Source organism: Globicephala melas, chromosome 7 (genome assembly GCF_963455315.2).
Source record: "Globicephala melas chromosome 7, mGloMel1.2, whole genome shotgun sequence".
Taxonomy (NCBI): domain Eukaryota; kingdom Metazoa; phylum Chordata; class Mammalia; order Artiodactyla; family Delphinidae; genus Globicephala; species Globicephala melas.
Genome location: NC_083320.1, coordinates 38,110,359 through 38,136,120, shown reverse-complemented (window position 1 = coordinate 38,136,120; position 25,762 = coordinate 38,110,359). Strand labels below are relative to the sequence as shown.

The 25,762-nt window shown below is 38.8% G+C and overlaps 1 protein-coding gene across 1 annotated transcript in view; it reads right to left on the bottom strand.

Moving 5' to 3' along the window:
* PGAP1 (post-GPI attachment to proteins inositol deacylase 1) overlaps positions 1-22,234 on the bottom strand; it is a 74,443-nt gene extending 52,209 nt beyond the window's left edge. Inside the window, exons 1-4 of the mRNA XM_030855749.2 lie at positions 21,985-22,234; positions 9,478-9,631; positions 6,794-6,969; positions 1,317-1,488 (exon numbers count right to left, since the gene is read on the bottom strand). Of these exons, the coding sequence (XP_030711609.1) occupies positions 1,317-1,488; positions 6,794-6,969; positions 9,478-9,631; positions 21,985-22,131 (649 nt within the window). The 5' untranslated portion in view covers positions 22,132-22,234. The remainder of the gene's footprint in view (positions 1-1,316; positions 1,489-6,793; positions 6,970-9,477; positions 9,632-21,984) is intronic.
* Between the last annotated feature and the right edge of the window lie 3,528 nt (positions 22,235-25,762).

Here is a 25,762-nt window from a genome sequence, read left to right as displayed (position 1 = left end):
TTGTCTATACCTTTAATTTTTTCCTAAACCTATTATAAATAATAATTTATAATTATTAGAATCAGTAAAGCATATTTAACCAACTTCAATAATAAAACTAAAGATTTTTATTAGAAGAGTTCTACAGGCAAAGTTTTAAATGTACTAAGGAAAAAAAATCAAACTTCTCTTTAAGTGCTACTGCACCAGATACTCCAGCAAGTAAGTTACTCCTTGGCAATGTTATGTTAAGATGGGTGCTCTGGAAAACTACTTTGGTTTGGAGTCACTAGGGTATATGTCTCACTTATCTGTAAACAAAATTTTCACCACAATTAAGATAATGCAAATTTTTATAGGGTAAGAAGTTGTATAAATTTACTGATTAGGAAAAATAATGATTTCTTTCTAAAGATTTTCTTCTACACATACAGCATGCCAAAAAGCAGTGAATACTTGACTTTCTTTAATAAAAAGTTGAGATAGTAGGCATTTAATTCTTATTCTGTGACATTATCACTAATTAGATGACAACAATCATAAACACCTACTGTTCACTCAAAATTCCCTGCAACATTACAGTATTATCCATAATTTTATTTCCTCTGTTATCGTAATGTAACTCAATTCAGAGGCAGCATACGTAAATGTTAAAAGCACAGGCCCAGAAACAAGCTTGCTGGAGTCAAATACCAGCTCCACTATTTTCTTGCCATGTGACTTTGGGCAAGAATTTTATCTTGGCCTCTTTTTTCTGTCCATGGACATGGCAATAACAATGGTACCTACCTCAAAGAACTGCCATAAGGATCAAATGATACAATAAGCATGTAAAGTTCTTACCACAATATCCAAAATATAATAAGAGCTCTATAAAGATTAGCAATCCTACCTTACCTCATCATATAAAGTATTAGCAGACCTATTTATTAAAAAAAAAAACAAGGCATTTCTACTATTTTACTTAAATATAAGATTATTTTGAATGAAGTACCCAGAGGAGTTAACAAAAAAAGGAAGTATAAACACACTTTAAAAGACCAAGAGTCATCCTCAAGAATAACTAAAATGAAGCTCAAGTGCCTAGGGGTTATAAGACACATGTTTTCCATGTTAAGATGCAAAAGGCAGAGAAAATTAACAGCAGTTTCAGTTATGAGCCTAAGTTGAAAGTCACAAAAAGAGATGCTCAGAATTGGAGGTGCTGATTTAAACCTAAGCTGCTTCACACATGGATAAACCTGTAGTATACTCTAAAGGGAGTAGTATCTGCAAGGATCTGTTTAATCCTAAACAACAATGGGGAGGTCAGTTAGTGTTTATGTAACAGTACTCACCTGTAATGAAACGATCTAATGGCATCACAGGAGCAACATGAGGTGTTGCTTGTGTAATAAGAAGATTGATCAGATCCTGCTTAAAATTTTTCAACGTAAGCAATGCTCTTGCAACAAGGCCACCCATAGAATGACCAATTATCGCCACACTTTTTGGAGCAAATTCTTGGCCCTATTTAAAAAATCACCAAGGCATGATTAAGGATTAATATCATAATAAATATACTAAATACTTCTCTCTACATATGAGCAATTTCATAGAAAAAAGAAAATTAAACTATTTATATAACCTCCCATAATAAGATACAGAAATACATTTTCATATATTTGTAATTAGTGTATACATATTTTGTGTTTTGCAAACATTTTTAACAGCTAGGCTTTGGTTTTCTCAACCAAAATCAGAACACTTGGTCTAGCAAATCATGTTTTCACCATTTGTTATATTGTATGTAAGAGGTGTAATTATATTTGGTGTATACCAGAATATTAGATTTCATAGGATATATAAAGTCAAATCATTTATTTGAAACTGGAAATAGCACAAAAAAGCCAGAACAGTTACAACTGCCACAGCAATATACTACCTCATCATATTGATATGTCCTATCTCATCAAATTATTTCTCTATTGTGTGCCTGGGTTTAAAAGGAAGCCAGCATTCCACAACATCTATTCACTGACAATTACATATTTTATTTTTTAAATAAGTTTGTTTTTTTTTTTAAACATCTTTATTGGGGTATAATTGCTTTACAATGGTGTGTTAGTTTCTGCTTTATAACAAAGTGAATCAGTTATACATATACATATGTTCCCATATCTCTCCCCTCTTGCGTCTCCCTCCCTGCCACCCTCCCTATCCCACCCCTCCAGGCGGTCACAAAGCACTGAGCTGATATCCCTGTGCTATGCGGCTGCTTCCCACTAGCTATCTACCTTACGTTTGGTAGTGTATATATATCCATGCCTCTCTCTCGCTTTGTCACAGCTCACCCTTCCCCCTCCCCATATCCTCAAGTCCGTTCTCCAGTAGGTCTATGTCTTTATTCCTGTCTTACCCCTAGGTTCTTCATGACATTTTTTTTCTCTTAGATTCCATATATATGTGTTAGCATATGGTATTTGTCTTTCTCTTTCTGACTTACTTCACTCTGTATGACAGACTCTAGGTCTATCCATCTCATTACAAATAGCTCAATTTCGTTTCTTTTTATGGCTGAGTAATATTCCATTGTATATATGTGCCACATCTTCTTTATCCATTCATCCGATGATGGGCACTTAGCTTGTTTCCACCTCTGGGCTATTGTAAATAGAGCTGCAATGAACATTTTGGTACATGACTCTTTTTGAATTATGGTTTTCTCAGGGTATATGCCCAGTAGAGGGATTGCTGGGTCATATGGTAGTTCTATTTGTAGTTTTTTAAGGAACATCCATACTGTTCTCCATAGTGGCTGTACCAATTCACATTCCCACCAGCAGTGCAAGAGGGTTCCCTTTTCTCCACACCCTCTCCAGCATTTACTGTTTCTAGATTTTTTGATGATGGCCATTCTGACCGGTGTGAGATGATACCTCATTGTAGTTTTGATTTGCATTTCCCTAATGATTAGTGATGCTGAGATCATTTCATGTGTTTGTTGTCCATCTGTATGCCTTCTTTGGGAAAATGTCTATTTAGATCTTCTGCCCATTTTTGGATTGGGTTGTTTGTTTTTTTGATATTGAGCTGCATGAGCTGCTTGTATATTTTGGAGATTAATCCTTTGTCAGTTGCTTCGTTTACAAATATCATCTCCCATTCTGAGGGTTGCCTTTTTGTCTTGTTTATGGTTTCTTTTGCTGTGCAAAAGCTTTTAAGTTTCATTAAGTCCCACTTGTTCATTTTTTAAATTTCCATTTCTCTAGAAGGTGGGTCAAAAAGGATCTTGCTGTGATTTATGTCAAAGAGTGTTCTTCCTATGTTTTCCTCTAAGAGTTTTATAGTGTCTGGCCTCATATTTAGGTCTTATCTGCTTTATTGCAGCAGTCTGGAACCGAACCCGCAATATCTCTGAGGTATACCTGTATTTCTCCTCCATTTGCTCTTTAGCTGCATTTGCTTTTTTGTTGTTGTTACTCTAAAAATTACATTATACAGCCTTAACTTATCTACCAGAATTAATGTTATACTTCTTACGGCAGTGGAATAATTCTATTTACTCCTCTTCCCATCCTTTTCACCATTAGTATATATTTTCCTTCTAAATAAATTATAAACCTCATAAGGAATTCATTACTGAAAATAAACTTTTTAACCTTTTAATTATGAACCAATTAGAGAAAAGTTGGAAAAATAGCACAGAGAGTTCCCATATACCTCTCACCCAGTTTTCCGCAATGTTAACAGTTAATATAACCCTACTACAATGATCAAAAACAAGAAATTAACATTGGTGCAGCAACAGAATTGACTGCAGACCTAATCTAAGTTTTACCCATTTTCTCACTAATGTACTTTTTCTATTTCAGGGTTCCATCCAGCATCCCACCTTGCATTTATTGTTATTTCTCCTTAGTCTCCTCTAATCTGTGACAGTTCTTCAGTCTTTCCTCATTTTTTATGACCTTGATGCTTCTGAAGAGTACTGGTTAGTTATTTTATAGCATGTCTCTCGATTTCGGTTTGTCTGAAGTTTTCCCATGATTAGAATGAGGTTATGCATTTTTGACAATAATGCCACTGAAACTATGGTGTCAGGAGATTCATGATATCAATATGTCTTATTACTGGTAATGTTAATCTTGGTTAAGATGATGTCTACCAGGTTTCTTATTGTGAAGTTCTTTCCCTTTGTAGGTAATAAATATTTTAGAAAAGATACTGTGAAACCATGTGAATATCCTTTTCCTCCTCAAACCTTCACCTACTGATTTTAGCACCCATGATGAATCTTGTCTGTAGCAATTATTACTGTGCCGTTCACCTAATGGGAATTTTTTATTTCCCTCTTTCCTTCTACTAATCACAAAACTGCCAGTTTTTGTTACTCTGACAATGTCTTTATTTTGTCCTCATTTTTGCTAGATATACAGTTTTAAGTTGAGAGTCCCCTCCCACCCCATCATCCTCCAAAAACCTTTAAGATGCTGTTCTATTGTTTTGGGCTTTCATTATTTCTGATGGAGACCAGCAATAATTTTTATTGTTTTACCTGTAGGTAAAGAGCCTTTTTTTCTCTGGCTGCTTTTAAGATTTTCTCTTTACTTTGGTTTTGAACAATTTGACTAGGATAAACTTGGGTGTGATTCTGTGTTTATCCTGCTTGACATTCACTGACCTTCTTGATCTGTCGGTTGAAAATTTTAATCAGAATTGTAAATTTGGGGCCTTTAGTTCTTTGAATATTATCTTTCTTTTTTAATAAATTTATTTATTTATTTTTGGCTGTGTTGGGTCTTCGTTTCTGTGCGAGGGCTTTCTCTAGTTGTGGCAAGCGGGGGCCACTCTTCATCGCGGTGCGCGGGCCTCTCACTGTCGCGGCCTCTCTTGCTGCGGAGCACAGGCTCCAGACGCGCAGGCTCAGTAGTTGTGGCTCACGGGCCTAGTTGCTCCGCGGCACGTGGGATCTTCCTAGACCAGGGCTCGAACCCGTGTCCCCTGCATTGGCAGGCAGACTCTCAACCACTGCGCCACCAGGGACGCCCAAGTTCTTTGAATATTTTTTCCTCTTATATTTCTCTCTCTTCTTCTTCTGGGGTTCCAGTTATGTATGTGTTAGCCTACTTAGTATTGTCCCACAGCTTCCTGAGGCTCTGTCCTTTCCATCCTTTTATCCTCTGTGCTTCATATTTTGGATAGTTTTTAACTGTCCTGTCTTCAAATTCAATGATCTCTTGTTCTGCGGTGTTCAACCTGCTTAAAGCCTATGTACTGAATTTTTCATTTCTGTTTTATTGTTTCAGTTCTCAATTTTTCCTTTTTATTCGTTATTTATTTATTTATGGCTGTGTTGGGTCTTCGTTGCTGCACGCAGGCCTTTTCTAGTTGTGGCAAGCAGGGCTACTCTTCGTTGCGGTGTGTGGGTTTCTCATTGCGGAGCATGGGCTCTAGGGGCACGGGCTTCAGCGGTAGTGGCACACGGGCTTAGTTGCTCCGTGGCATGTGGGATCTTCCCTGACCAGGGCTTGAACCCATGTCCCCTGCATTGGCAGGCAGACTCCAAACGACTGCGCCACCACAGAAGTCTCTGTCCTTTTTCTTTTTTAATAGTTTCCATGTCTCTACTGAGCTCCCTCATCTGTTCCCTTGTTGTTTGCATCTTTTATTTTAAATCCTTAACTCTGATGTTTTTGAGGCTTATATGGAAGCATTGTTAAGGTGGATCCTACAGTAGCTCTTACTTTAGGGCTACAGTAGCTCTATTCCTAAATCGTGTCCTTTCTTGGGTCTCAAATGAATGCCCGATGTTCAGATAAGTCTTTCTAACTAGCTGGTCAGAACTCCTGGGCACCAAGTGGCCTCTCAAATCTCAATTCAACCCACAATTCCCCACGAGCTCTTTTTGCCAGGACTTGCACAATGGTATACCAAGGGAGGAAATGACTTATCCTAGTAGGTAGTAGAATCATCCCTGACGCTGTTTAGAATTGCTGGCACAGATGAATTTGAGTCTGTTGTACTGCTCTTTTAAATTTCTCTAGGGACACATATTCCCCCTTATTCCTTGCACCTGAAGCAGACATACCCCACCACTTCCTCCTTGGTATGCTACTGCCTTGCAGCCTCTTGCCCTGTGCATACGTAGCACAGCACTCAAAGACTGAAGGATTCAAATTTCTAGAGCTCCCGTCTCTGCCTAGTTCTCTTCTTTCTCCTACCTGACCACAAATCTAGCCATTTCAGTAGTCCCAAATTCCAATCTCTGCCTTCTTCAGCTTAGTGATATCAATTTGCTGTTCTTGACCTCTAAAAATTTACCCCATGGTCTGGAAAATGCTTCCAGGCAGAAAGCCGGGCACTCACGGAGCTCACCTCACATGTTTCCCCTCTTTCAGTGGTCACAGTCCTTTACCACTTGGTTGTCCAACACCTGAACACATGTGCTTCAGATACCTTGGCTAGTTTTATAGTTGTTTACATATGGAAGTAGTCTACTCTAGTACCAGTTATTTAGGCAAAACGAGAAGCAGAAATCCATACTAATGGCTTTAGGAAATGCACTGCACTCCTAATTCATACATAAAGTAAAAAAAAATTTTTTTCCAAACTTCACAAGAAAGATTTCTTGTAAATTGAATTTGAACTTCAAAACCCACCACTGAGTTCAAAACGACAGAGTCCCACACACAAATACCTTTGTGCCACCTTTGCTTCAACTTCCATACAAACAAATAAATAATTTAAAATATGCTGAGTCCCTTTAACCAAAAAGAAAAAACACAAAAAACCAATAGGTTGATCACTATTTATTTGTATGATTATCTCGTACCTTATAGAGCTTGAGAATTGTTTTAATGCATTCATGCACAAACTTGGTCTGCTTCTGAAGACTTCCACCATATAGTGCCACCAGTTCTTCATTGAAATTCACACTAAAGAAGTCAAAGTGGTACTTGAAGTCAATGTCTTCAGCTTTTCTAAGTGCAATAGAGCCAATAGAACGAACTGCAGAGGAAAAAGGTGAAGTGCACATTAAACAAAAATTTTTAAAGTTTCATCTATTCTTGCTTCAAAGTCTCTTAACAAATAACTTTATCCCAGATTCTGAATACAACCTATTTCAGGGTGACATCCTTAACAATAGCAATTTAGAAAAACAAACCAACTTAGCAATTGTGTGTCTTGTCCTGCAAATTTTTTTAAGTTAAGTATAACGTGAATGGTTCATTCATTCTCTACCTGCTTCCCCTCCAGTAGGGGCAACAATAGCTAAAAGGGAAGGAAGGATTCCTTGAAGAATAAGAAATAGGAATTTTGTCACACTTCAGGATTTTAAGCATGAGAAAATTCCTACAAGAAACGTCTGCTCATTACAGCTCATCACAGTGGTGTAAATACTCATGCATAATTTGTCTCTTTTTCTGACACATGACATCCAATCATTAGTAAATCTTGTCATGCTCTACCTTCTAAATATATCCCCAATCAAGGCTTCTCACCATTTCCACCACCACCTTCCTAATCCAAGCACCATCATCTCCTGCCTGAACTACTCTAACAGTTTCCTAAATGGTCTCTCTGCTTCCACTGTTTTAGGTTTTGATAAAGTAGTCTACATATATATAAAACTTTTTTTTAAGTTGCTGGTCTCTTAATTTCAAATGCAATTCCCATTTCCTGCATTTGTACTCTCTAGGTTTTGGGTTTAGCAAACAAAATAGCTGTTTGGCATTCCTTTTTTTTTAACATATATAACTCATGTACTATATACAACTCATTGTGTAAGGTGTACAATTCAATGATATTTTGTATAGTCAACCATTTCTGCAATCTAACTTTAGACATTTTTTAATCACCCCAGAAAGAAAACCCTGTACTCATTAACAGTTACTCCTCATTCCTCTTCTCCTTCTAATTCCTAGAAAGCACTAATATACATATGCGTGCATATATATATATAGGTAGATAGATAGATATATATAGAACTGAATCACTTTGCTGTGCAACTGAAACTAACACAACATTGTAAATCAAATATACTTCAATTTAAAAAAAATCTAAGATGATAATAAAAACAGTAAAAGTTATTTTTACTAGATAAAAAAACAAAAACCCGATGTTAAGTGGAAGAAGCCAGACCCAGAACAATGCGTACTGAGTGATTATATTTATAGTGCGACGTTTAAAAATAGCCCCAAACAAGTAGACTATATTAGAGATGCATACTTAGATGCTAAAACTATAAAGAAAGTCAAGAAAACGACTACCTTAAAGTTAGGAAGGGAGGGAGTTTTAATCAGGAAGGGGCACACAGGAGGCTTCCAGGGTGCTGGCAACCTTCTACTTCTTGACTTGGGTTTTGGTTCCATGGGTACTCACTTTATAATCATTTTTAACCTAATAGCCATATTTTATGCATTTCTCTGTATATGTGTTATATTTCAAACACAAAGATTAAATTAAAAAATCAGAGTATATCATTTCCTACCCAAACCCTCCAATAGTTTCTCATCACACTTAGATCAAAATTCTAAGTCTCTTCCACAGCTTTTATGACATAGCCTATGGCTACTTTTCCATCCTCATCTCTTTTCATTTTCTCTAGTCTCAGTGGCCTTGAACGCACCAAGCACGTTCCTGCCTCCGGATCTTCCCCAAATAGTCACATACCTCAGTCCCTTGCTACATTCAAGCCTCCGCTCAAAATGTCATCTCCTCATACTGGCCTTCCCTGGCCACTTCATCTAAACTAGCCACCTCCTGACCCTGTTTATCCTTTATCCCTTACTCTGGTTTATTTTTCTTTCTAACTTTTAATATTACTGGCATACTAATATCTAGAATATCTAGAATACTGCCTGGCTCATGGTAGGTACCCCATAAATATTTGCTAGCTAAATAGATAAACATGTAAGTAATTATACTAAATGTTGAAATAATTCTATTCTCATTATACAAAAGAATACACCATTTAATAACAACAAAAAAAAGAGCAGGTTTTAGCTGAAATTACTTCTAGATTGCCTGACTGTTAGGCCAAAAATAACTGCTATATTTCAATTTGGAATCTGTACATATAACTTCCCTACCCCCACCTTTCTGTGTTTCCCTCAGTATTTCTAGACCTAATTTAAATAGCTCCAAAACAAAGAAACCAGTTTCCTCTCTTGTTCAGCAATAACATAAACCACTGACTTACTTCTCTAATCAATGCTTTAGGTTCTGTTTTCTGTACCCTCCACTTCTAACATAAACCTCTTTCTTCTGCTGATTCCTGAATCCCTATGTCATCTATTTATCATTCCGCTCCATCTTATCTTCTCCTACTTACTCTTTGCAAAGTGGCTTGCAGCTATTCTTTTTTGTGTACTTCTCACATGTGCTTCTCTCAGACAAAATGTCCTATATTTGTGTCTCCCAGTATACCTAGCGTTAATACCTAACACAGAGTACATGTCTGATAAATTCTTCAATTGAATTTCACAGCTTTCAAAATTTACTTTTGAGACTTACCTTGCTTATAACTTCCAGCATTACCGGGAAGAAAGAGAACAGGAATACCCGTTAAAGGGAGAACTTTGTGTTCTTCAGCATAGGATCCTTCTCCATAAAGATATAATTCATATGCAGGATAGCGTTTTGCCAGTTTCTTTGGAAGTTCTATTTTCTATAGAAAAAAAAAGCAACTTCACTTTAATCAGTTTTACTAATACAATTCAGTCTCACCATACCCAATTCTGAATTTGAAATAGTACAATATAAAAATATTACTGATGATAAAACTACACTTAATGTACAAGTTCTACTTTTAGTTTACACATATGAAGACTCAGTCTTGAGTTATGTGAGCTTTAAACCATGTAGTCTTCAAGAAAGCATAAAATGGGACTACTTGAAATTCTAATAAATACAAATTACTCAGAATAGCTACTGGCAAGAGAAAAACACTGGTTTATGTCAGCAAGTTCCATGTTAACATAACTGAAAATGCATTTAATTTAGTATCAGTTATCAATTATACTTAGAAATGATAAAAGTTTTCCATTATCAAATGAATTCTTTTTTGCTATTTTAAACTGTTTTGTAATGTCTCTCTCCTTTCACTCAGGCCTAACTATATACTCCAAGCTGTTACATCATTCAAAGGAAAGTAAGTTTGTTTTATAATGCAGCTTTCTGACCTCTCAACTTAATATGCTTGACCTACAATGTGCTTAACAAATTAATCTGAACCTTACAGCCATGTCTTGGTTGAGACATGTACACTCTTCTCACCATGAACATTCCAGTGAATTAGCATCTGTTTCAGTTTTCATGGACTTGGTGCATGGTTTATCAGCAAGCCTAAAACTACTCTGCAATTCATATTACTGTATACCAAATGAGGCAGTAATTCACATAACATTTCTTTCAGCAAAATACAAACGAAGTCTTAATGTCATCCCCAAAAGGTAGGCATCTATAAAAGTGGGAGTAAAGTATAAGTTCTTCTTCTCCTTTTTTCCCCCGAAGGGATGGAGACTGTTAAAAATGAAACCAGTTACATTGAAGAGTAGATTTTATTTAAGTACACATCAATAGATTTAATGATCTAGAAGTAATGTACACGTGCTTGGTAAAAATTTTAACTACTGAATGAATTTTGAAAATTGTAAATGGATAATGACTACTGAAAAAAATCACTGTTCTAGAAAAAGCATAATTCTGATCATTCATGCAAATTCCTGAATATTCCTTTGAGGATAGTACCATAAACAATCTGTGCCACTAACACCATGAAAACATCTTTAGAGATTGTGACCTTATTGTTTAAGATACTAGCAACTTTATCTCCTCAAATATTCAAAATACAGAGATACCAACCCCACTATTTGCTTTATATGTGTACATGGACTTAGATTCAAATTAGTCCCAATATTAATTATGCATAGTAAATAATCAAAAAATAGATGTAATATTTTGTTTCTTTAGGTACAAATTAAGCAAAAAGAAAAGATGAGAGAAAAAGGGAACAGTTATCTTAACTCCTCTCAATTTAGTACACCATTTTATATAGCAGTACATGCGTATTAGATCACTATTCTTTTTAGGACAGTAACTAAAAAAGTTTTGAACTACTTGAAAATTAACTCAGAAGAACAGGAACTATCAAATATATAGAAAAAGAAATATTTAATTCTCTGGAGACAGAAAAGCAAAAGAATATTACTTGATGTATTTCATAACCTACTATTATAAAGGCAATTTCACAGTGAGACACTGTACATTTAAAAATATGAAGGCATCAGACGGCGGGGAAGATGGCGGAAGAGTAAGACGCGGAGATCACCTTCATCCCCACAGATACATCAGAAATACATCTACACGTGGAACAACTCCTACAGAACACCTACTGAACGCTGGCAGAAGACCTCAGACCTCCCAAAAGGCAAGAAACTCCCCACGTACCTGGGCAAAAGAAAAAAGAATAAACAGAGACAAAAGAAGAGGGGTGGGACCTGCACCAGTGGGAGGGAGTTGTGAAGGAGGAAAGGTTTCCACACACTAGGAAGCCCCTTCGAGGGCGGAGACTGCGGGTGGCAGAGGGGGGAAGAAGCTTTGGTGCCGCGGAAGAGAGCACAGCAACAGGGGTGCGGAGGGCAAAGCGGAGAGATTCCCGCACAAAGGATCCGTGCTGACCAGCACTCACCAGCCTGAGAGGCTTGTCTGCTCACCCGCCAGGGTGGGCAGGGCTGGGAGCTGAGGCTCGGGCTTTGGTCTGAGCGCAGGGAGAGGACTGGCGGCGTGAACACAGCCTGAAGGGGTTAGTGCACCACGGCTAGCCGGGAGGGAGTCCGGGAAAAAGTCTGTACCTGCAGAAGAGGCAAGAGACTTTTTCTTCCCTCTGTTTCCTGGTGCGCAAGGAGAGGGGATTAAGAGTGCTGCTTAAAGGAGCTCCAGAGACGGGCGCGAGCCGCGGCTAACAGCGCGGACCCCAGAGACGGTCATGAGACGCTAAGGCTGCTGCTGCCACCACCAAGAAGCCTGTGTGCGAGCACAGGTCACTATCCACACCTCCCTTCTGGGGAGCATGTGCAGCCCGCCACTGCCAGGGTCCCTCCAGGGACAACTTCCCCAGGAGAACGCACGGCGCGCCTCAGGCTGGTGCAATGTCAGGGCGGCCTCTGCCGCCGCAGGCTCGCCCCACATCCGTACCCCTCCCTGCCCCCGGCCTGAGTGAGCCAGAGCCCCCGAATCAGCGGCTCCTTTAACCCCATCCTGTCTGAGTGAAGAACAGACGCTCTCTGGCGACCTACACGCAGAGGCAGGGCCAAATCCAAAGCTGAGCCCCAGGAACTGTGCGAACAAAAAAGAGAAAGGGAAATCTCTCCCAGCAGCCTCAGGAGCAGCGGATTAAAGCTCCACAATCAACTTGATGTACCTGCATCTGTGGAATACATGAATAGACAACGAATCATCCCAAATTGAGGAGGTGGACTTTGAGAGCAAGATTTATGATTTTTTCCCCTTTTCCTCTTTTTGTGAGTGTGTATGTGTATGCTTCTGGGTGAGATTCTGCCTGTATAGCTTTGCGTTCACCATTTGTCCTAGGGTTCTATCCGTCCGTTCTTTTCAGTTTTTTTTTTTTTTTACTTCTTAAAAAATTTTTTTTCTAAATAATTATTTTTTATTTTAATCACTTTATTTTCTTTTATCTTACTTTATTTTATTTTATCTTCTTCCTTCCTCCCTTCCTCCCTTCCACTCTTTCTACTTCTTCTCCCTTTTATTCTGAGCCCTGTGGATGAAAGGATACTGGTGCTGCAGCCAGGAGTCAGTGCTGTGCCTCTGAGGTGGGAGAGCCAACTTCACGACACTGGTCCACAAGAGACCTCCCAGCTCCACGTAATATCAAACGGCAAAAGTCTCCCAAGGATCTCCATCTCAACACCAACACCCAGCTTCACTCAACGACCAGCAAGCTACAGTGCTGGATACCCTATGCCAAAAAACTAGCAAGACAGGAACACAACCCCACCCATTAGCAAAGAGGCTGTCTAAAATCATAATAAGTCCACAGACACCCCCAAACACACCACCAGACGTGGACCTGCCCACCTGAAAGACAAGATCCAGCCTCATCCACCAGAACACAGGCACTAGTCCCCTCCACCAGGAAGCCTACACAACCCACTGAACCAACTTTAGCTACTGGGGACAGACACAAAAAACAACGGGAACTACGAACCTGCAGCGTGCAAAAAGGAGACCCCAAACACAGTAAGATAAGCAAAATGAGAAGATAGGAAAACACACAGCAGATGAAGGAGCAAGATAAAAACCAACCAGACCTAACAAATGAAGAGGAAATAGGCAGTCTGCCTGAAAAAAAAATCAGAATAATGATAGTAAAGATGATCCAAAATCTTGGAAGTAGAATAGAGAAAATGCAAGAAACATTTAACAAGGACCTAGAAGAACTAAAGATGAAACAAGCAGCAATGAACAACACAATAAATGAAATGAAAAATACTCTAGATGGGATCAACAGCAGAATAACTGAGGCAGAAGAATGGATAAGTGACCTGGAAGATAAAAGAGAGGAAATAACTACTGCAGAGCAGAATAAAGAAAAAAGAATGAAAAGAACTGAGGACAGTCTCAGAGACCTCTGGGACAACATTAAATGCACCAACATTCGAATCATAGGGGTTTGAGAACAGGAAGAGAAAAAGAAAGGGACTGAGAAAATATTTTAAGAGATTATAGTTGAAAACTTCCCTAATATGGGAAAGGAAATAGTTAATCAAGTCCAGGAAGCACAGAGAGTCCCATACAGCGTAAATCCAAGAAGAAACACGCCAAGACACATATTAATCAAACTGTCAAAAATTAAATACAAAGAAAACATATTAAAAGCAGCAAGGGGAAAACAACAAATAACACACAAGGGAATCCCCGTAAGGTTAACAGCTGATCTTTCAGCAGAAACTGTGCAAGCCAGAAGGGACTGGCAGGACATATTTAAAGTGATGAAGGAGAAAAACCTACAACCAAGATTACTCTACCCAGCAAGGATCTCATTCAGATTTGATGGAGAAATTAAAACCTTTACAGACAAGCAAAAGCTGAGAGAGTTCAACACCACCAAACTAGCTTTACAACAAATGCTAAAGGACCTTCTGTAGGCAAGAAGCACAAGAGAAGGAAAAGACATACAATAACAAACAAAACAATTAAGAAAATGGGAATTGGAACATACATATCGATAATTACCTTAAATGTAAATGGATTAAATGCTCCCACCAAAAGACACAAACTGGTTGAATGGATACAAAAACAAGACCCATATATATGCTGTCTACAAGACACCCACTTCAGACCTAGAGACACATACAGACTGAAAGTGAGGGAATGGAAAAAGATACTCCATGCAAATGGAAACCAAAAGAGAGCTGGAGTAGCAATTCTCATATCAGACAAAATAGACTTTAAAATAAAGACTATTAGAAGAGACAAAGAAGGACACACATAATGATCAACGGATCGATCCAAGAAGGAGATATAACAATTGTAAATATTTATGCACCCAACATAGGAGCACCTCAATACATAAGGCAAATACTAACAGCCATAAAAGGGGAAATCGACAGGAACACATTCATAGTAGGGGACTTTAACACCCCACTTTCACCAATGGATAGATCATCCAAAATGAAAATAAATAAAGAAACACAAGCTTTAATGATACATTACACAAGATGGACTTAATTGATATTTATAGGACATTCCATCCAAAAACAACAGAATACACATTTTTCTCGAGTGCTCATGGAACATTCTCCAGGATAGATCATATCTTGGGTCACAAATCAAGCCTTGGTAAATTTAAGAAAACTGAAATTGTATCAAGTATCTTTTCTGACCACAATGCTATGAGACTAGGTATCAATTACAGGAAAAGATCTGTAAAAAATACAAACACATAGAGGATAAACAATACACTACTTAATAACGAAGTGATCATTGAAGATATCAAAGAGGAAATCAAAAAATACCTAGAAACAAATGACAATGGAGACACGACGACCCAAAACCTATGGCATGCAGCAAAAGCAGTTCTATGAGGGAAGTATATAGCAATACAATCCTACCTTAACAAACAGGAAACATCTCGAATAAACAACCTAACTTTGCACCTAAAGCAATTAGAGAAAGAAGAACAAAAAAAACCCCAAAGTTAGCAGAAGGAAAGAAATCATAAAGATCAGATCAGAAATAAATGAAAAAGAAATGAAGGAAACAATAGCAAAGATCAATAAAACTAAAAGCTGGTTCTTTGAGAAGATAAACAAAATTGATAAACCATTAGCCAGACTCGTCAGGAAAAAAAGGGAGAAGACTCAAATCAATCAAATTAGAAATGAAAAAGGAGAAGTAACAACTGACACTGCAGAAATACAAAGGATCATGAGAGATTACTACAAGCAACTCTATGCCAATAAAATGGACAACCTGGAAGAAATGCACAAATTCTTAGAAATGCACAACCTGCCAAGACTGAATCAGGAAGAAATAGAAAATAGGAACAGACCAATCACAAGCACTGAAATTGAAACTGTGATTAAAAATCTTCCAACAAACAAAAGCCCAGGACCAGATGGCTTCACAGGCGAATTCTATCAAACATTTAGAGAAGAGCTAACACCTATCCTTCTCAAACTCTTCCAAAATATAGCAGAGGGAGGAACAATCCCAAACTCATTCTACGAGGCCACCATCACCCTGATACCAGAACCAGACAAGGATGTCACAAAGAAAGAAAACTACAGGCCAATATTACTGATGAACATAGATGCAAAAATCCTCAACGAAATACTAGCAAACAGAATCCAACAGCACATTAAGAGGATCATACACCATGATCAGGTGGGGTTTTCCAGGATGCAAGGATTCTTCAATATATGCAAATCAATCAATGTGATACAACATATTAACAATCTGAAGGAGAAAAACCATATGGTCATCTCAATAGATGCAGAAAAAGCTTTCGACAAAATTCAACACTCATTTATGATAAAAACCCTGCAGAAAGTAGGCACACAGGGAACTTTCCTCAACATAATAAAGGCCATATATGACAAACCCACAGCCAACAACATCCTCAATGGTGAAAAACTGAAAGCATTTCCTCTAAGATCAGGAACAAGACAAGGTTGCCCACTCTCACCACTCTTATTTAACATAGTTTTGGAAATTTTAGCCACAGCATTCAGAGAAGAAAAGGAAATAAAAGGAATGCAAATGGGAAAAGAAGAAGTAAAGCTGTCACTGTTTGCAGATGACATGATACTATACATAGAGAATCCTAAAGATGCTACCACAAAACTACTAGAGCTAATCAATGAATGTGGTAAAGTAGCAGGATACAAAATTAATGCACAGAAATCTCTGGCATTCCTATACATTAATGATGAAAAATCTGAAAGTGAAATCAAGAAAACACTCCCATTTACCACTGCAACAAAAAGAATAAAATATCTAGGAATAAACCTACCTAAGGAGACAAAAGACCTGTATGCAGAAATTTATAAGACAATGATGAAAGAAATTAAAGATGATACAAATAGATGGAGAGATATACCATGTTCTTGGATAGGAAGAATCAACATTGTGAAAATGACTCTACTACCCAAAGCAATCTACAGATTCAATGCAATCCCTATGAAACTATCGCTGGCATTTTTCACAGAACTAGAGCAAAAAAATTCACAATTTGTATGGAAACATAAAAGACTCAGAATAACCAAAGCAATCTTGAGAACGAAAAACGGAGCTGGAGGAATCAGGCTCCCTGACTTCAGGCTATACTACAAAGCTACAGTAATCAAGACAGTATGGTACTGGCACAAAAACAGAAATATAGATCAATGGAACAGGATAGAAAGCCCAGAGATAAACCCACACACATATGGCCACCTTATCTTTGATAAATGAGGCACAAATGTACACTGGAGAAAGGACAGCCTCTTCAATAAGTGGTGCTGGGAAAACTAGACAGGTACATGTAAAAGTATGAGATTAGAACAATCCCTAACACCATACACAAAAATAAGCTCAAAATGGTTTAAGACCTAAATGTAAGGCCAGAAACTATCAAAGTCTTAGAGGAAAACATAGGCAGAACATTCTATGACATAAATCACAGCAATATCCTTTTTGACCCACTTCCTAGAGAAATGGAAATAAAAACAAAAACAAACAAATGGGACCTAATGAAACTTCAAAGCTTTTGCACAGCAAAGAAAACCATAAACAAGACCAAAAGACAATCCTCAGAATGGGAGAGAATATTTGCAAATGAAGCAACTGACAGGATTAATCTCCAAAATTTACAAGCAGCTCATGCAGCTCAGTAACAAAAAAACAAACTACCCAATCCAAAAATGGGCAGAAGACCTAAATAGACATTTCTCCAAAGAAGATATACAGATTGCCAACAAACACATGAAAGGATCTCAACATCACTAATCATTAGAGAAATGCAAATCAAAACTACAATGAGGTATCATCTCACACCGGTCAGAATGTCCATCATCAAAAATCTAGAAACAGTAAATGCTGGAGAGGGTGTGGGAAAAGGGAACACTCTTGCACTGTTGGTGGGAATGTGAATTGGTACAGCCACTATAGAGAACAGTATGGAGGTTCCTTAAAAAACTGCAGATAGAACTACCATATGACCCAGCAATCCCACTACTGGGCATATACCCTGAGAAAACCATAATTCAAAAAGAGTCATGTGCCAAAATGTTCATTTCAGCTCTATTTACAATAACCAGAAGATGGAAACAACCTAAGTGTCCATCATCGGATGAATGGATAAAGAAGATGTGGCACATATATACAATGGAATATTACTCAGCCATAAAAAGAAATGAAATTGAGTTATTTGTAGTGAGGTGGATGGACCTAGAGTCTGTCATGCAGAGTGAAATAAGTCAGAAAGAGAAAGACAAATACCATATGCTTACACATATATATGGAATCTAAGAGAAAAAAAAATGTCATGAAGAACCTGAAGCAGTAAGACAGGAATAAAGACACAGATATACTAGAGAATGAACTTGAGGATATGCGGAGGGGGAATGGTAAGCTGGGACAAAGTGAGAGAGTGGCGTGGACATATATACACTACCAAATGTCAAATAGATAGCTAGTGGGAATCAGCAGCATAGCACAGGGAGATCAACTCGGTGCTTTGTGACCACCTAGAGGGTTGGGGTAGGGAGGGTGGGAGGGAGGGAGACGCAAGAGGGAAGAGATATGGGGACATATGTATATGTATAACTGATTCACTTTGTTATAAAGCAGACACTAACACACCACCGTAAAGCTATTGACTAGATTGAGGACAGAAAAGATGTAGGCATACGAAAAGGATAATGATGAAAGATACAGAAGAGGGTCAAAGGGTTTTAAAAAAACACATTTATAGTAACAGGACTCCAATATATTTTAAATTATTTTATATTATTTTAAATGAGAACCCTCCTTCCCAAAAATTAAACAATCCATAGTCCATACTGCTGTCAAGAAATAACCTTGTTAAGACATACACCTTATGTGTTTCCTCACTGCATACACAGATGATAAACACTTAAGAGAGAGGTTCTTTAAAACCTCACTCTAATTATTCTTACCTATTTCCTTATAATTTATACATGCCACATTTTAGATTTTTTAATATGTTCCAAAATTCAAGATTCAACAGAGTATATACTGAAAAGGCTCTCCTACCCCTGGTTCGTTAGCTATCCGGTTCCTTACCCAGAAGGTAACCAATGTTAGCAATGTTTGTGCTTCCAGAAATACCAATATTTTACATATATACAAATACAGGCAAATTTGTTTTAGGTTATTTCTCCTTTTTATATAAATGATAACATACTATAAATATTACTTATGGAATGTATCCTGGTATACCCACCTTCACAAATGCTGTTCTTTATTCCTGCAGTTTTCTTGTTTCTGCACCTTGTGAACTGTATACATACCCTCCACTGCCCAGTGCACAACCTCTTCTCGATAGCCTTTGACTACCCAAGACGAACACGGCTGCTCTCTTCTGTGAAGAGCCTCGTACACACTCTCTTACAGTGAAATTATAACATTTAACACATTATATTTTACTTATCCATTTCACTCCTGTCTCCCCCCATTATATTTTAAAAGCATAAATTTAAAGGCACAAGGTGTGATTCATCTCTAATTCCCTCTCACCCATACCCAGGATCTAGAATATATCTACACAGAGAAGTCATGAAATAAATTATATGCTAAATAAACATCATACTTAATAACAAAATATATGAGTCATATTTCCCAATATCAACATTTCCTTTCAGAGGGCAATTGTCAGGTCACATATCTAAAGAGAGCCAAACAAACTGTTGCATGAAAAAACACAGCACAGATGTTTTCTTATCGAATTCTACAATTTGCCTAAAACTGTTTGCTACCAAATACAAGCTCTGCCTTGCTGTCATAATAAGGCAAGAAGCTTTAAAGGATAGTGTGTATTTTGCCTGGTAGGTGTGTGAGATGTTCAATTAACTCTGAATAAGTGAGTCTAGGAAAACTAAAGGTAGAGGATTAATAAAGATACTCAAACAATTTAAAATTCAAACAATTTTTTCAGAGTTTCAAATTCCTGTCCCACATTTTATTTTTAAAATGGAGAATAAAATTGAGCATGTTTCAACTAACCTTTCAAGTGCCTCTAAAATTCTGCTAAAGAATATGCAAACGAGCAGTAAAAAAGAAGAAAAGCATCAAGAAAGAGAAGAAAACCCAACAACCAGGACATCCCATATGCTGAATACCAACCTGTGAACAATTAGAGCTTACTATAAAATATAATTAAAAGCAATATAAAAAACATGTTTAGAACACTTTTAACAAACCATTGGTTCTTAATTGGCTGACCCCAATTATCCAGAAAGCTCACATTATATTCAAAATGAATCATTTCTGTAGGCAGTTTTTAACTGTATTTGTAAAATAACTCAACCTAGTGTGCACAATAAAAAGACTAAGAGTCAAAGACAAATATTGTAGTGAATAAACACTTTTTACATCATAAAAATAAAAATTTACTGAAAATGTGTATCAAAAACTCCTGCCACTGTAATATTACTGTGCTAACATATTATTCACAGAAGTGTAAAACCTCAAAACAGCAAAATTAACTAAATAAGACTACCTAACAACACCAAAAAACCCAAATAGCTCTTTTGCATTAGCTACACTAATTTTCTGTGTCTTTCCAGTCAATTTTATGAGGCACGAAATGTATCTGTGAGGTCCATATGCTTTGTTCCCAACACTAAGTGATTTCTACTACTGCAAATATTAAAATAGTTTCAATAATTGTGGGTAATCCAAAAATAAACGGGAATTAGTACTGTATTGTTCCAAAATGATTTTATTTTAACCAAACTCTTCAATGCAGTACAAAACTAAAATGACCTACTTCAATCTATTGGGAGTTTCCTAATTATTAAACCATAGAAAAATGAAAGGCGATTATAAGGGCTCTATTTTCAGTCTTTTTAAAAATCTAAACTAAAAGCCCATATATTTAACTATATGTGGCCTCTGATAAACATAAACCAGCATATTCATTTAGAAATTAAGAGACAACTGTAACATGTTAAAATGTGCTCCTTCAATAGCATCTGATATCAAATGCTTCCACTTCCTCATAAGCACTGATGCAAAACCAAGGTGAAGATCTCAAAACAAATGAAATCTAAATTCGAATTTTGCCCATGGGAAAGGATGCTGTTCAGCAATTTAAACCTTAAGTAGTTTTAAGATCTAAATAACAGCGGGATAATCAAATAATATGCTCCTTCATAATGACCTGTGCACGGAAACAATCAGGATATGCATCCTTCACCTCAAAGAATAAATCTGCTATGGTTTTAAATGCATTGTATCAATATGTATTATAGTACACAAACTTCTAAGGTAGGGAGTTATCATTACAATACATATTCCATAATTAGGAGATGCATTTATAAAGAAAAGAATGATTCGGAAGAAATTTCTTTGGACGGTTGTGCAATTTGTCACCATCTCTTTTTACAGCTGGTCATGAATGAAATTCTAGCGTCTACTATGCTGAACTGATAAAGCAACTGTGACTGAAAATATCCAAAATGGAACGAAAGAGGTGGGGGCGGAGACAGGAAGAGAAAGAAGGGCCGGGTCTCTCTTCAATTGCAAACACAGTTGAGAAAACAAAAATAACACCATGAAATAGATTTTGTATGCAACTGGTAAGGGGCGACACGCATCAACCAGGATGCATGCACACGCACCGACCCACGACCTACAAAACAAGAGGGCTCCGCAAAACCTTCACAGGAGAGAACTGCGCTAGTTCCCCATTTATTTACTCATCAGGTTAGCCTTTCAGACGTAAACCCCTTAAGTCTCTAAGGCAACCCTGGGAACTGTGTTGCCAGTACACGCTCTGCAGAAGCTCGGTTCCTTTCTAGAAAAGCGAGAGCTGACGCGCAAACACCTGGGCGGGAGGGGAAGAATTTCGGCGCGTGGGAAGCAAAGGAGTGCCCGGGGCACCTGTTAAGGCAGGGAGGCGGGGAGGATGGGGGTCTGGGTTTGGGGAGAGGGACTGGAGCTGAATCTCTGGGGATGAGGGGCGTTGGGCCCGGCCCTTCTGATGAGCCTGTGCTTGGGATTTGGGACCGCGAAGGAACCGGGCAGCAACCTCGAGGGGGGCGGGAAGCATGCCCGGTGGGGTCACCGTGAGAGAGGACAGGGCAGGAGAAAGGGCAGGAGAAAGGGGCCGCGGGGGGCTGCGGAGTCTTCCAGGTCGAAGCAAGCGGGGACAAGATTGGGCTAAGGGGGCAGGAGAGGCGCGGGGAGCCGACGCAGGGGAAACACACAGAAGGGCCAGGCTGGAGGGGCCCGAGCCTCGGAGCGCCCAGCGAAGGGAGGGCGAAAGCTCACCTGATACTCCGGATACTCAAACATGTAGCTCATACTACACTTGTTTTCCTCAAATCCGAAGAAGACGTCCCACAGCCCCAGGGTCGCCATGAAGACCATGAGGGCATAAAACGCCAGGTTCCAGAGATTGACGGAGTGGAGGAACATGGTGCCGCCGCCGCCGCGGGATCCCTAGCCCTGACTCAGGGAGCCGAAGAACGCCCGGCTGCCAGCCTGGGAGCTAAATCCAAGCACGCGCGCGTGCGCGGACGCCCGGCCAGCCCGTGGGCTCGCCGCGCAGTGCGCCTGCGCGTAGCCTCTCTGCTCGCCTCCCGCCTGCAGAGAGGGAGGCGGCGTTTGCTGGGGGAGCGCGAATGAGAGGGCCGAGAAGGGAGAAACCGAAGTGGGCTGGGTTGGAGGGTGAGGGGAGAGAGGGAAGGGCGCGAGGAAAAGGAAAAGGAGAAAGGGGAGGGAAGGGCAATGAGAGGCTGGCTGGAGGGAAAGAAGAAGAAGGGGGGGCGGGGGGTACTAGCGAAGGATGGGCGGAGCGCGGGGTCCTGCAAGCGAGGAGTGGGAAGGGCTGGGGGTGGGCGTCGGGGGCGCTAACCTGGAGACGAGGAGGCGATTAATGATGGTGAGCCAACCAGGAGGGGGGACATCAGAGCCCGGAGACCATCAGCTGTCACGTCGCGAACATCTCTCCTGCGCAGCTTAAAAACCCTAACCGTTCCATTTTGAAACGCCTCAGGCCTCCGCGATTTCGGTTCTCCCAGCGGTGGTGGAGCACATTCACAGCTCTCTGGACCAGTTAGCTTAAACAGGGAACAAATGGCATTTTCCTTCCCCTCTTTGACCGCCGACGCCGGCCCAGTAGGTAACAGCGCTTAAAAGCACGGACTCTTTAAAAACCACCAGCAGGTCGACGAGATTCTGGTCTTGGTATAAGATGAAAGCCTGAATCACAAAAAGCATCGTTAGTCTTTAACGTTACCAAATTTTTCGTTAACACTGATGCTCCCGATAGGTACTGCGTGATCCGTTTATCGCTGACTTGCCTTACTCCTCAGAATCTCCTCCACCTCTTTGGAAATTGGTTCCACATTAACATGTGGAGGCAAATTCGCTCAAGCTTCCACTCAGACTCCCTCAAGTGACTTAATTCATTTAGATGAATTTCGGTTTGGTGTTGCACAAAAAGGGGGTAAAAAGCAGCTCAAAAACCATTCACAATCACATATAGCAGCTTCAAAACAGTATCTGTTAGGAGTTAGAAAGACACGGTAGCACCCTCTAAAGCTGACCCAACAGCAGATGGGGTGTGTGCGTGTGTGTAGCTAACTGCCGAATTCTTCTGAGGATTATTTTTGGCACTGACTGAATTTCATTTCCCTTGGGCTGATTTTCTAGTAATTTTTCTGTGCACAGGAAATTTGGCTGATACATAAAATCAAATAATTTTAAAAATAAAAGGAAGCTTATAGTTTATCTCATAGGATACTGTGATGTTCAGATATGAGAGCACCTGGGGTCCAGGGTGCAATTAGGGAGGAGTTTGTGCAGGGCATCAGGAGTCATTTGAGAAAGGATTTAAATTATACATTAAAAAGGGAATACTCAATAGTCTGGGATCTCAAGAACATCACAGGCAGGATGTTTGCGCCTTGTTTCCCCTAGCGTATCACGCTCAGCACAAATAAACCAAGGGTGAAGCTACACTCTCATCTGTTTATCCCAGTGTTTCTTAAACTTAATGTACATATGAGTCACTTGGAGATTCTGTTTTAAAAAGCAGATTCTGATTCAGTTTGGGAGTGGAACCCAAGATTCTGCATTTCTGACCATCTCCTGAGTGATGTTAGTGATGCTGGTCAGTCAAGTGCACTTTGAGAAGCAAGGATTTTATCCTTCCCGAGGACTCTGCTCCGTGGAGAAACCCCTGAACCTGAAGATGACAGAGCTTACTGTTCTGGTGGCTTTCATGAGTTGTGGTAACCTGCTGCCTTGATGGTACACTCAGAAAGGAGTAAGAGAGAGACTCAATGGACTCTATGTTTGTAATTGTTCTATCACTACCTTTTTACTTTCTTTTTTCCTATTATTATCCCCCTCCTGGCTTCACTTCATTTCATGTCTAACCTAACCCAGAGCATCACTTAACCACCCTCTGCCAGTGCTGTCGACTTCCTGAACTCTTGTCTTTCAATCCTACTCTGCTTATAAACGTCCAACCCTGGGTCAATATAGTCTGACTCTGAGCTCTGACACCAGTGTATCTGAGCACTGCTGGAGAAAATGACACAGTCACTTGAATTACTGTTCAGAAATACTTTTATATGTTTCTGGTCAACTCCCTCTCCTAGTCCTCAAACCACCGCTTTTTAGGCTGCCTACACCATCTTTTCTTTCTCTTTTAGCAGATTATCAGTACATAATTTTATCTTCATATTCATATTCACAGTGATAATTTTGATTTTCAGGTGCACATTCTTTCAACTCTTCATTTCCAGGTTCATTATCTCCATCCAGTCCTAATTCAGTTAATACATCTGAAGTGCTTGGAACAATGCTTGGCACATAGTAAGCATTAATATTATTACGATGTCGTTAGAGGACATCAAAAGCAAATCCCTCTAGTTGTGTTTTAGTTCCCATTCCTTCCTTTCTCTTCAGGAAATTCGTTCTATCAGGTTAAAGTCTCTGTCAATCTCTCTAATTCTTTTCTCTCTCCCCTGAAACATATAAGTATGCTTAGATCTTATTAATTTTATTTTTTCTTCCAGTTTTATTGAGATATAATTGACACAGCACTTTTAAGTTTAAGGTGCACCCCATAATTACATATATCATGAAATGATTTCCACAATAAGTTTAGTGAACATCCATCATCTCATATAGATACAAAATTAAATAGAAAAAAGTGTTTTTCCTTGTGATGAGAACTTTTAGGATTTACTCTCTTAACAACTTTCATAGGTAACATACAGCAGTGTTCATTATATTTATCATGTTGTATGTTATATCGCTAGTACTTATTTATAACTGGAAGTTTATACCTTTGGACTACTTTTGTCCAATTCCCCTTTCCTGTACCCCAGCCTCTGGTAACCACAAATCTGGTCTCTTCTTCTGTGCGTTTGTTTTTGAAGTATAATTGATCTACAACACTATGTTAGTTCCTGATGTACAACATAGTGATTTGATATTTCTATACATTTCAAAATGATCACCACGATAAGTCTAGTTACCATCTCTACCATACAAAGACATTATGTTATTATTGACTATATTCCCTACACTGTACATTTCATACCTGTGGCTTATTTATTTTGTAACTGGAAGTTTGTACCTCTTAATCTCCCTCACCTATTTCTCTTATCCTTGCACCCCACCTCCCCTCTGGCAACCACTTGTTTGTTCTCTGTATTTGTGGTTCTGTGTTTTGTTATGTTTGTTCATTTGTTTTGCTTTTTTAGATTCCATATGAATGAAATCATACAGTATTTGTCTTTCTCTGTCTGACTTATTTCACTTAGCCTAATACCTCTGGGTCCATCCATGTTGTTGCAAATGGCAAGATTTCATTCTTTTTTATGGTTGAGTAATATTCCATTACATATATATATACACACACACATACACACACGTGTGTGTATATATACATATATATATACACACATACACACACATGTGTGTGTGTGTGTGTGTGTGTGTGTGTGTGTGTGTACCACAACTTCTTTATCCATTCATCTATTGATGGGAACTTGGGTTGCTTCCATATCTTGGCTACTGTAAATAATGG